The following is a 10,181-nucleotide window of genomic DNA, read 5'->3' on the forward strand; positions in this document are numbered from 1 at the left end:
AATGGGTTGATTTATCTTGGACTAAAGTCCAGTGATTTAGGCTACAATACAGGCCCAGTTAATCAATCCAGATGTTTTTGTCTTAATGGTTCACATTTCTAAAGGTAAGGGATCAGAATCTGTCCCTGAAATGGCATGCTAATACAGCATTATGCTGAATTCTGGCTCCTCGGCAGAATCTGACCCCCTTTAGCTATGTCCTGCTGTTTGTTGCGAATGGTTATTCAATCTGGAAGAGAACCAGAATTTGATACTGGTGCTTGGTAATGACAGCAGCCCTTATAAGTGTATGTATGACATCTAATGATCATTTACATTTATTGATAAAATAACATATGTCTGATCAAGGACCACATAAATTAAGTTCTGATTTGTCCACACAGTCCTGACAAAATTAGGTCTGTTTCACAATAAAGCAAAAAAAAGATTTTCAGATTTAAGTCACCTAAACCTCGTATTGTAATGTGAACAAATCCTCAATAAGAATTTAGAGGTGGATTATTTTAAATATAACATTTACAACACTCACAAATGACCACTGTGTTCATGATTTTTTTGAAAAATACCATGGTTTAATCAAATAAGATCACAGATAGGTAAAATGATTTTGGACTAACAACATCTGGCTAATGCAGCTAGCTGTGTGTTCACACTCTCAACTCTACCAGGGGTGTGGGAATGGGTCTATAACTGGGTAGGTTTACTGGACGTGGTTGGGATCATTTTCTCTAGCAGGTTCATCATTCTGTCCTGGAGCTGCAGGCTCTGCACCTGCAGGAAGTTTTGCTGCTGCATGACTCTCCGCACCTCTCGACACGTCTCCTCCACCGCGTGCCTCATCTTCCTCTGTTCATTCAGCATCGACTCCATCACACGCAACTTCTTACGCCGCATCGACAACGGAGACACGCGCCGCCTCTTCACTGCCTGAGATCTGAACACATACAATACACAGGCCTCACTGTAACAAGCTGAACTCTGATACTGTTAGATAGGTGATTCTGTTCCTGTTCATGAAGTGAAGTTCAAATAAATACAGTTGTGGTCAAAAGTTTACATACACTTGTAAAAAAACATAATGTTATGGCTGTCTTGAGTTTTCAATAAGTTCTACAACTCTTATTTTTCTGTGATAGAGTGATCGGAACACATACATGTTTGTCACAAAAAACAGTCATAAAATTTGGTTCTTTCATAAATTTATTATGGGTCTGCTGAAAATGTCACCAAATCTGCTGGGTCAAAAATATACATACAGCAACATTAGTATTTGGTTACATGTCCCTTGGCCATTTTCACGGCAACTAGGCGCTTTTGGTAGCCATCCACAAGCTCCTGGCAAGCTTCAGGTCGAATGTTTGACCACTCTTCTTGACAGAATTGGTGCAGTTCAGCTAAATGTGATGGTTTTCTTGCATGAACCCGTTTCTTTAGCACTGTCCACATGTTCTCAATGGGGTTTAAGTCAGGACTTTGGGAAGGCCATTCTAAAACCTTAATTCTAGCCTGGTTTAGCCATTCCTTTACCACTTTTGATGTGTGTTTTGGGTCATTGTCTTGTTGGAACACCCAACTGCGCCCAAGACCCAACCTTCGGGCTGATGGTTTTAAGTTTTCCTGCAGAATTTGGAGGTAATCCTCCTTCTTCATTATCCCATTTACTTTCTGCAAAGAACCAGTTCCACTGGCAGCAAAACATCCCCAGAGCATAATACTACCACCACCATGCTTGACAGTAGGCATGGTGTTCCTGGGATTAAAGGCCTCACCTTTTCTCCTCCAAACATATTGCTGGGTGTTGTGGCCAAACAGCTCAATTTTTGTTTCGTCTGACCAGAGAACTTTCCTCCAGAAGGTTTTATCTTTGTCCATGTGATCAGCAGCAAACTTCAGCCGAGTCTTAAGGTGCCTTTTCTGGAGCAAGGGCTTCTTTCTTGCACGGCAGCCTCTCAGTCCATGGCGATGTAAAACACGCTTGACTGTGGAGACTGACACCTGTGTTCCATCAGCTTCCAAATCCTTGCAGACCTGCTTCTTGGTGATTCTTGGTTGACTCTTGACCATCCTGACCAATCTCCTCTCGGCAGCATGTGATAGCTTGCGTTTTCTTCCTGATCGTGGCAGTGACACAACTGTTCCATGCACTTTATACTTGCGTATAATTGTCTGCACAGTTGCTCTTGGGACCTGTAGCTGCTTTGAAATGGCTCCAAGTGACTTCCCTGACTTGTTCAAGTCAATAATTCGCTTTTTCAGATCCACACTGAGTTCCTTTGACTTTCCCATTGTAGCTTTTGTAGCTGAGTCTAATCACTGGGTCAAATGAGCCCTATTTAAATGGGCTCATGAGAAGTCAACAGCTGTAGTCAATCAGAATCACTTACAAGAAGTGAAGAGGCCATGACATGAAGCTAATTTGATTGACACAACTCGCTACATCACCAAAATTGACAAATTTTGTTGCTGTATGTATATTTTTGACCCAGCAGATTTGGTGACATTTTCAGCAGACCCATAATAAATTTATGAAAGAACCAAATTTTATGACTGTTTTTTGTGACAAACATGTATGTGTTCCGATCACTCTATCACAGAAAAATAAGAGTTGTAGAACTTATTGAAAACTCAAGACAGCCATAACATTATGTTTTTTTACAAGTGTATGTAAACTTTTGACCACAACTGTATGTATTACAACACTATTTACTAATTTGTCAAAATATATTTATAAAATAATATATTTTAAAAAAACAACTATGAAATCCTTTAGATCTGTAAGAAAACAAGTATTTTCTTTTCAACAGAGTATTTGAAATACTCTCTCTTGACCAGTATTACTCAACCATTTTAATGACCTGGTAATGACCTCCAAATAAATTTGTAAAATGAACCAGTGGTGGAAAAAAAATTAACACATTAACACTGTACATTAAGTTGAACATTCTCGGATGGTGTAATTGATGGTGAAAATTCTAGAAATGTGTGAATTAGGATGATCATTCTAAATAAGGACAACATTCTAAAACTGTATAATTGAGAGTAAACAGTATTCTAGAACAGTGTAAAAGATCATTAACATTCTAAAACTGTATAATTGAGAGTAAACAGTATTTTAGAACAGTGTGAATGATAATTAACATTCAAAAACTGTATAATTGAGGGTGAACATTATTCTAGAACAAGGTAAATAATAATTAACATTCTAAAACTGTATAATTGAGGGTGAACATTATTCTAGAACAGTGTGAATGATAATTAACATTCTAACACTGTATAATTGAGAGTAAACAGTATTCTAAAACAGTGTGAATGATAATTAGCATTTTAAAACTGTATAATTGAGGGTGAACATTATTCTAGAACAGTGTGAATGATAATTAACATTCTAAAACTGTGTAAATCAGAATGAACTTTAAATATTACTTGAAAAAGCCTGTGACTTATTGATAACCTGAAGAATAGAGATAAATTAACTAAATAAGCATTGAGTTTCTTTCTTGGATAACTTTAGAGCTCTAATCACTTTTCAGCTATCATTAACAGAATCATAACACACAATATTAAGTCCGCCATTATGGATCAAAAGTCTGTCAGTGGTTTACTCAATTCATCACTGATACCGTATACCATCTTACCTGGACTCGAAGGAGCTTACAGAGATTTCTGTCCCATCTTCCTCTTCTTCCTCTTTGACCTCCCTCTCCTCAGAGGAGCCGGTGTACTCTGGAAAAAAGCCTAACAGTGGAGCTGCAGACTGGGACAGAGATGATTCAGGTTGGGAGGTGGACGCTCCAGTAGACTGTGGGTCCAGTGGGCTCATGTGGGTCTGCTCTGGTACCTTGGACAAAATCCTCTCAATAGATTTGTAGTAGGGCCAGTCAGGTATGCTGCTGCTACCACTGGCCGTGTACTTTAGCTTCCTGTGGAGTGAGTACACACTTATTAAAAACATATGATATGTTGTAGCATTTTAAAGGTACTGCTTATGGATGGATTACTGTATTACTTTTGAATGGATGTGTTTTTAAGTGGCTTAGATAGATAGACTATGATGTCCATGACATGGAGATCACTAAGATAAATTGGATTTTACATTCAAAGACAAAATAATAAAAAACAAAAAACAGATAGTCAATAAAAAGTAATTTGGGGAATAACATAGGAATAACACAGATTTTTTCTTAGAACATATTTTAATGTTTCTCTTTATAGAAATGATGACAATTTAATCAGTTTTAAGGATATAAGCTATTGTAATGGGACTCAGAGATCAGATGATCCATAACTACAGAGCTCAAGTATCTTTACAGAATAACTTACTAATTTCTTTAAACCTTAGAGTTTTTATACCATGGGGCATCAGTACGTGAACTGATCATGAAGTGTTATTTCACAGGAATACTTAAAAATGTCCACACTTGGATAAGTTGTGAGGTGCTATCTTGTTTGTGAGTGAGACTGAACACTGGCCAGATTGCTCATGGTAGTGTAACTTGAATTATCGAAGTTAGTGAGAGAGGCCTAATAGTTTGTGCCGGATGGATGACACATTCCAGTTCTGAAGCTCTGAAGAAAATGTAACATTTCTTGAACCATATTGTCACATGTGTACAGGCAATACATCGTAGAAGTCATTACCACCCACAGTGGACAGGCCAGTGGGATACAATGATCATGGCTGGTGGCATCCGGCTAGTATTGACCATAAGAACAGACAAAGAAGTCAAGAAATCAAACACACACACACTTGTCTGATAGGCCAGTTAAGTGTTCTTCAGCCTCCATGGGACATACTAGTTTATTTCCCATGACTTCATTTCATTGTCATTCATTTGCAAAAATAAAAAATAAAAATCTATTTAGATCATGTTTCAAATTATTAGATCATTTTTCAAATTATTATTTAAATTATTAAACATATTTTAACTACTTATACACCTTCTTGGATGTATAATTGTAATTACACAATCAAGCAACATTTAAAACAAAAGTCACTGAACATGGTACTTGTTCCCACTTATTCCCATGACTTGTGGCAATTTCATTGTCATTCATTTGCATAAGTAAAAATCTATTTAGATCATGTTTTAAATTATTAGGGAAAAATAAATAATTTTCATACCTTTAAGCACAAATCAATTTTAACTAAATGTTTTCGGTTGTATGGAATTTATAGAAATTCATAGAAAAATATATGAAAACTGTTAAATAAAGATTTATATATTCTACACAATCAAGCAAAGTTTTTAACACCAATCTTTTTTTTTTTAATCCATGATGGGTGAATTCAAAATGCTCAAAGGAGATTTTTTATTAAAATGCACTGAAATACATAATAAACTTAAAGATAACGTTGTCAGTTTTTATTATTACAGTCAATGAGCTTAATTTTGTTTTACAACAATAATATATATCATATTGAAATTAGTTCTGTTTGGTTCTGTTTAAAAGCTTTTTAAGCTTTACAGTAAAGATATTTTGTTGCTAAAAAAAAAAAGCAGCAGTACCACGATGGCCTGCTGGGTAACAGCTGCCCACCTTATAAACCACTGCTCTAAAATAAACAATGTGATATCCTGTATCTAAGTGTCATTTGTTAAAATGGTTTTAACTCTGCAGACTTAAAACAATGAACGACGAGTGCTTTTAAAAGATTTTAAAGTGGCACTCTTACACTTGCCTGTATTGGAAGGTCATGTTGGTGATCTTCATTTTGATCTCCTCTCTGTGCCGGTGCTCGCCGGTAAGTTCGTAGAGTCTCTTGGCCATGGTTTCATAGATCTTAGCGTTGCGCTTGGCCTTCTTGAGCTCGGTGACGTACTCCTCCCAGATGTACAGAAGGCCTTTCATTTCCGAGTCTGTCCAGTTACGAGCCCGCCTGTGCTTTTCGTTGGAGCTTGGCACTATGTAACTGAAACAGTCCTCAGCAGACATTGTGTAAAGGTGTGAAGCTTGGTTGTAGGAGCAGGTTTGCTGCTGTTTTTTAGTCGTTGAGAGCGGTAAAGCTTTTAGAAAGCCTCTTTTCTTCCCCCTATTCTCTCAGAGCCTCTTCAAGCATGTGCTTGTGTGCGATGCAGGCCACACAATCTGCCCTTCCCCCTCTAACACAGTTAAGAGGCATCAAAATGGGGCCTGGAGGGCTGGAGCAATCAGCTTTAAAAGCTTTTAAAGAGGGAAGTTCGTCACTGTGATGTCAAGTTGCCCGGCAACGGCCTGCCAAGCCCCTCCCACTCCGGCACCCCCCTCACCCCCACCCTGCTCTGTATCCTGCTGGCTCTCTCTGGGATCTGTAACAAAAAGCTTTTAGCAGAAAGCTAATGATGTGGGTCGGGCAGCTAGGAAATCTGCAAGTGAAATGTGACTCCTGAGGGGAATGGCGGGTGGGCCGAGGAGGGGGGCCCGGTGGGCAGCAGAGCGAACCGTTGCTTGGCAACACGCCTTGCTTTAGGCCATACAAGCCAAACCATAATGTGTTTAAAAGCTTTTAATGAAGTCTACAACACCGAAGGCTGGAACAGAACAGAGCTCCTCGCCTGACACTTAGGAGATGCAGTTGGAATTCACATTTCATTGCACTGCAATCTGAGAGCCACGCTCAACCCCTATTTATTTAAAATCACACGCTGTCTAAAGCAGGGAACTTGGTCACAGCACTGGCTATAAAATGTCAGCAAAAGTGCAAGCAAAAACAGCACGACTGCCCAAGCTGCGGCTTTCAGATTCAGCTTTTAAAGGCTAGGCCAGCTGGGTTCCTGACCATGTGGACACTGTGGGCATTGTCTGAGAGTATTTCCACATTTCACCCCTCCCCCCTCCTTTCTGCCTCAGTCTCTCCCTCATACATTCAGAGCAATAGCTCCCCACATTTAGTGCTTCAGATTACAACCACATTTTCTGAGGCTCAGCGTTTGTGTACAGTAGGCCCGTATGCGACTGAAAATATAAAAAGGCACAGGGGGTTCTTGAGACCCCTGACAGTGCAGATTATGCACTGATCTAACTCTGTGGGCTCTGCTCACAAATACACACACACAGAATGTCTGATGATATTTATTGGGGGACTCATGCTGGATAGACGGCTACTTGAACATGGGCAGACTTCTGCTGTTTGAGTTTTAAAAGATATGTACTACAAAACGTTCTATTTTCTGTTTTAATGTGATATTTTAACTGTCACAAATATGACATTTGTTTATTATAATCATGTCACCAAGACAGTATATTGTTTTACTTGTTTTAGTCAGTAATATCCATGTTTGACTAGTCATATGTAAACACTAAACTACAAAAAGAGCCCTATCGTACACCCTGTGCAAGGTGTGTCACAATGCTCATTCCTATCTTACACCCTGTGAACAATCTATTTTTATTGCATTGTGCCTATGCCATTAAAATAATGCTGGAGTTTAGGAATATATCTACACTGATGGGCATGATGGTCTGAAAATAAGGTGTGTTCAGATAAAAATCTTGGCGGCAGGAAATAGAAGTGGACCACTGACTGAATTAAACCCTAACTACGGTCAACAGTCAGCCGCCCAATCCTATCCATGCAGTAGCGTTGTGTGTTTCGAGCTGCGCAAGGTGTATTTTTTGCACCCTCATAATACCAAAGACACACCGACACACCCTAAATCCAGCTGCATGATGCGCAATTGACCGGTGCACTATAGATAAGGCCCACTATAGATAGGGCCCAATTTTTTAGTTTTTCAATCTAGTTTTTCAATCTAGATTACATTTACCTATACTTACAATTAACAATGATTAAAAAAATAATTCTTCTCTTTATTTTTTTTTTTCATAGCAGCATTGTTTAGTCAGTGTTTCACAGTTTTAAAATAAAGCCTCAAGAGCACCCTGAATGCATAGTACTCAGAAACATCCCCCTTTGGTGAGAACAATTGAAAATGTAAATGATGTTTGTAGCAGCTATGAAACTTTCAGGTCTTGTTTTATTTATTTTTCTTTCTTCTCTCTGTGAGATTCCACTTTATCTACTCTACTATTTTTTAAAAGCTCATGTTTATTGTTTAGATCAGAGGTTTTTCTTTTCATAAATTAAGCACAGTTTTTTCTTCAAATATAACTACCGTATTTTGTGCACCTTATGTATGAATTCTACTAGTCAGGTTGTAAGGAGCAGTAAAGCCACTCCACTGAAGAACAGCATTATACAGGAGTTCCAGTGAAGATACTCCAGCATCAAGGCTGGAGCAGTATTAGCAGAAGCCTCTAACTGCAGTGCTAGCATTTTTGCTAGTCAGATGAGAGTATATTAGACTGTAGTCTGCATGTTGAAACAAGCTACATGGGATGAACAGCTAGCTGATAGCGTCCTGGCTAACCGGAACACTCATGGTTCCTCAGTGTAGTGCTGTCGTGCGGCATTTGCTAGCGCTAACCACGGCTAACTACTGCTGCTAACCGTGCTGTTGAAATTATTGAAAAACCAAAGCTTACTGTGAGTAAACAGAAGCGCTATACTCATCCGAATAAACAGTTCTCAGGAGAGAAATCTGTGTAGAATAACTTCCAGCACTCTTTTTTTTAAGAATCACAGTTTTGTTTACCGTACTTAGGCACTTCCCCCAGCGGCGAGACCTGCTGAATTAGAAGAAGAACATGGCAACACCCTTTGTTTCTTACTGTGCTCACTTAAAATGTGCCTTAAAATCTGGTGCTCCTTATAGTGCAAAAATACCGTAAAAAATTATAACTTTATCGAGCCACAAGAGTGAACAGGCTTGTTTAGGTGTTCCCGTGAAAATTCCTGATTGCCTAAATTTTGTGAATAGGATAAAGAAAATGTTTTGTTCTGAAGACTATTCCACGGAAGCCATATTCGTGCATGTGCTACACAGTATAATAGTGCAAATCCTCCTCAGTATCTTCTGCAGTCAAATTTGACTGTCCAAATGGCAGTTTTTCTAACTATATTATTTTTTCTTGACCTTTTAGACCTCAATTAACCTCCACTGGTCCGCTTAACTGCTATTTCCTATGCACTTCACAAACTGAACCAGCTATTAAGGCATATTTTGCTGTCTTTTAACACTAATGATTAGCAGTACATAATCACCAAATTAGCTACACAAACATACATATTTGCATGCTTTTCTCTAATTAGAAACACTCCAAACCCAATTTAACAAAGTAAAACATTTACTTAACTTTGAAAAAAAATTTAGGTGCACCTGAACTATAGTATTGCTGCAAATAAAGTTTGAAATGTTTTGAATTATAATCAGATAATTTTACAGATCATTAGCCAGGTTCTGAAGCTTACCTTTGTAACCCATGAACACTGAAGGTGTAGCCTTTCTGTAGCCTTTCTTTACAGAGCCAATAAGAGCCAATATTATAAGAGCAGAATTGAATTCAATTTCTAATAAATAAATAAATAAATAACTTCCTGAATTCAAAACCTAATAAATCTTATGTAGACTTTATGTAGTATTTTTTTTTTCAATAATTATTTTAAGAGAATCTGTAGCAAGATGTTGGAAAATGAGACTTGTTGACACTTGACCAGCTCCAACTAATGTGTGTAAAATAATCTTTATAGTCTTTACAGATTATCTGAGCTACTAATGCTCTGTAAATTCTTGCTCTTCTCTAGAGGATGTGTTCATTTATTTTTAATTTAACAACAACGTAAACTTATTTGGGTGTTCACATGATGGCATAGTGTACAACTGTATATTATTTTTCGTATAATCTAACTATGATCAACAGGAGAGTATGTGTATACATCATATACAGGTGCATCTTACAAAATTAGAATATCATTGAAAAGTTATTTTATTTCTGTAATTCAGTTCTAAATGTGAAACTCATATTTTATATAGATGTATTCTACACTGAGAGATCTATTTTAAGCATTTATTTATTTTATTGTCGATGATTATAGCTTACAGCCAATGAAAATCCATCCTTCCCTCTGCTGACAACTTCTATGGAAATACAGATTTCATTTTTCAGCAGGACTTGGCACACTGCCCATACTGCCAAAAGCACCACTTGGTCTTACATAATTAATTTTTCATACTGAGATACTGACTTTTGAGCTTTCATTGGCTGTAAGCCATAATAATTAACAACAAAAGAAATAAACGCTTAAAATAGATCACTTTGAACTACATTACTGACATAAAGTAACTTTTTAATGATATTCTAAT

General features: G+C 37.6%; 1 protein-coding gene across 1 annotated transcript; it reads right to left on the bottom strand.

Moving 5' to 3' along the window:
• Window positions 1–543: 543 nt before the first annotated feature.
• On the bottom strand, window positions 544–6,193 carry msantd1 (Myb/SANT-like DNA-binding domain containing 1). The gene is made up of 3 exons (XM_015607304.3): window positions 5,681–6,193; window positions 3,636–3,920; window positions 544–934 (listed from the first exon to the last, which is right to left on the bottom strand). The coding sequence occupies exons 1-3, from the start codon at window positions 5,932–5,934 to the stop codon at window positions 685–687; spliced, it is 789 nt and encodes a 262-aa protein (XP_015462790.1). The 5' UTR covers window positions 5,935–6,193; the 3' UTR covers window positions 544–684.
• Window positions 6,194–10,181: the final 3,988 nt, after the last annotated feature.

The sequence above is a fragment of the Astyanax mexicanus genome, chromosome 8 (assembly GCF_023375975.1).
Source record: "Astyanax mexicanus isolate ESR-SI-001 chromosome 8, AstMex3_surface, whole genome shotgun sequence".
NCBI classification, from domain to species: Eukaryota; Metazoa; Chordata; class Actinopteri; order Characiformes; family Acestrorhamphidae; genus Astyanax; species Astyanax mexicanus.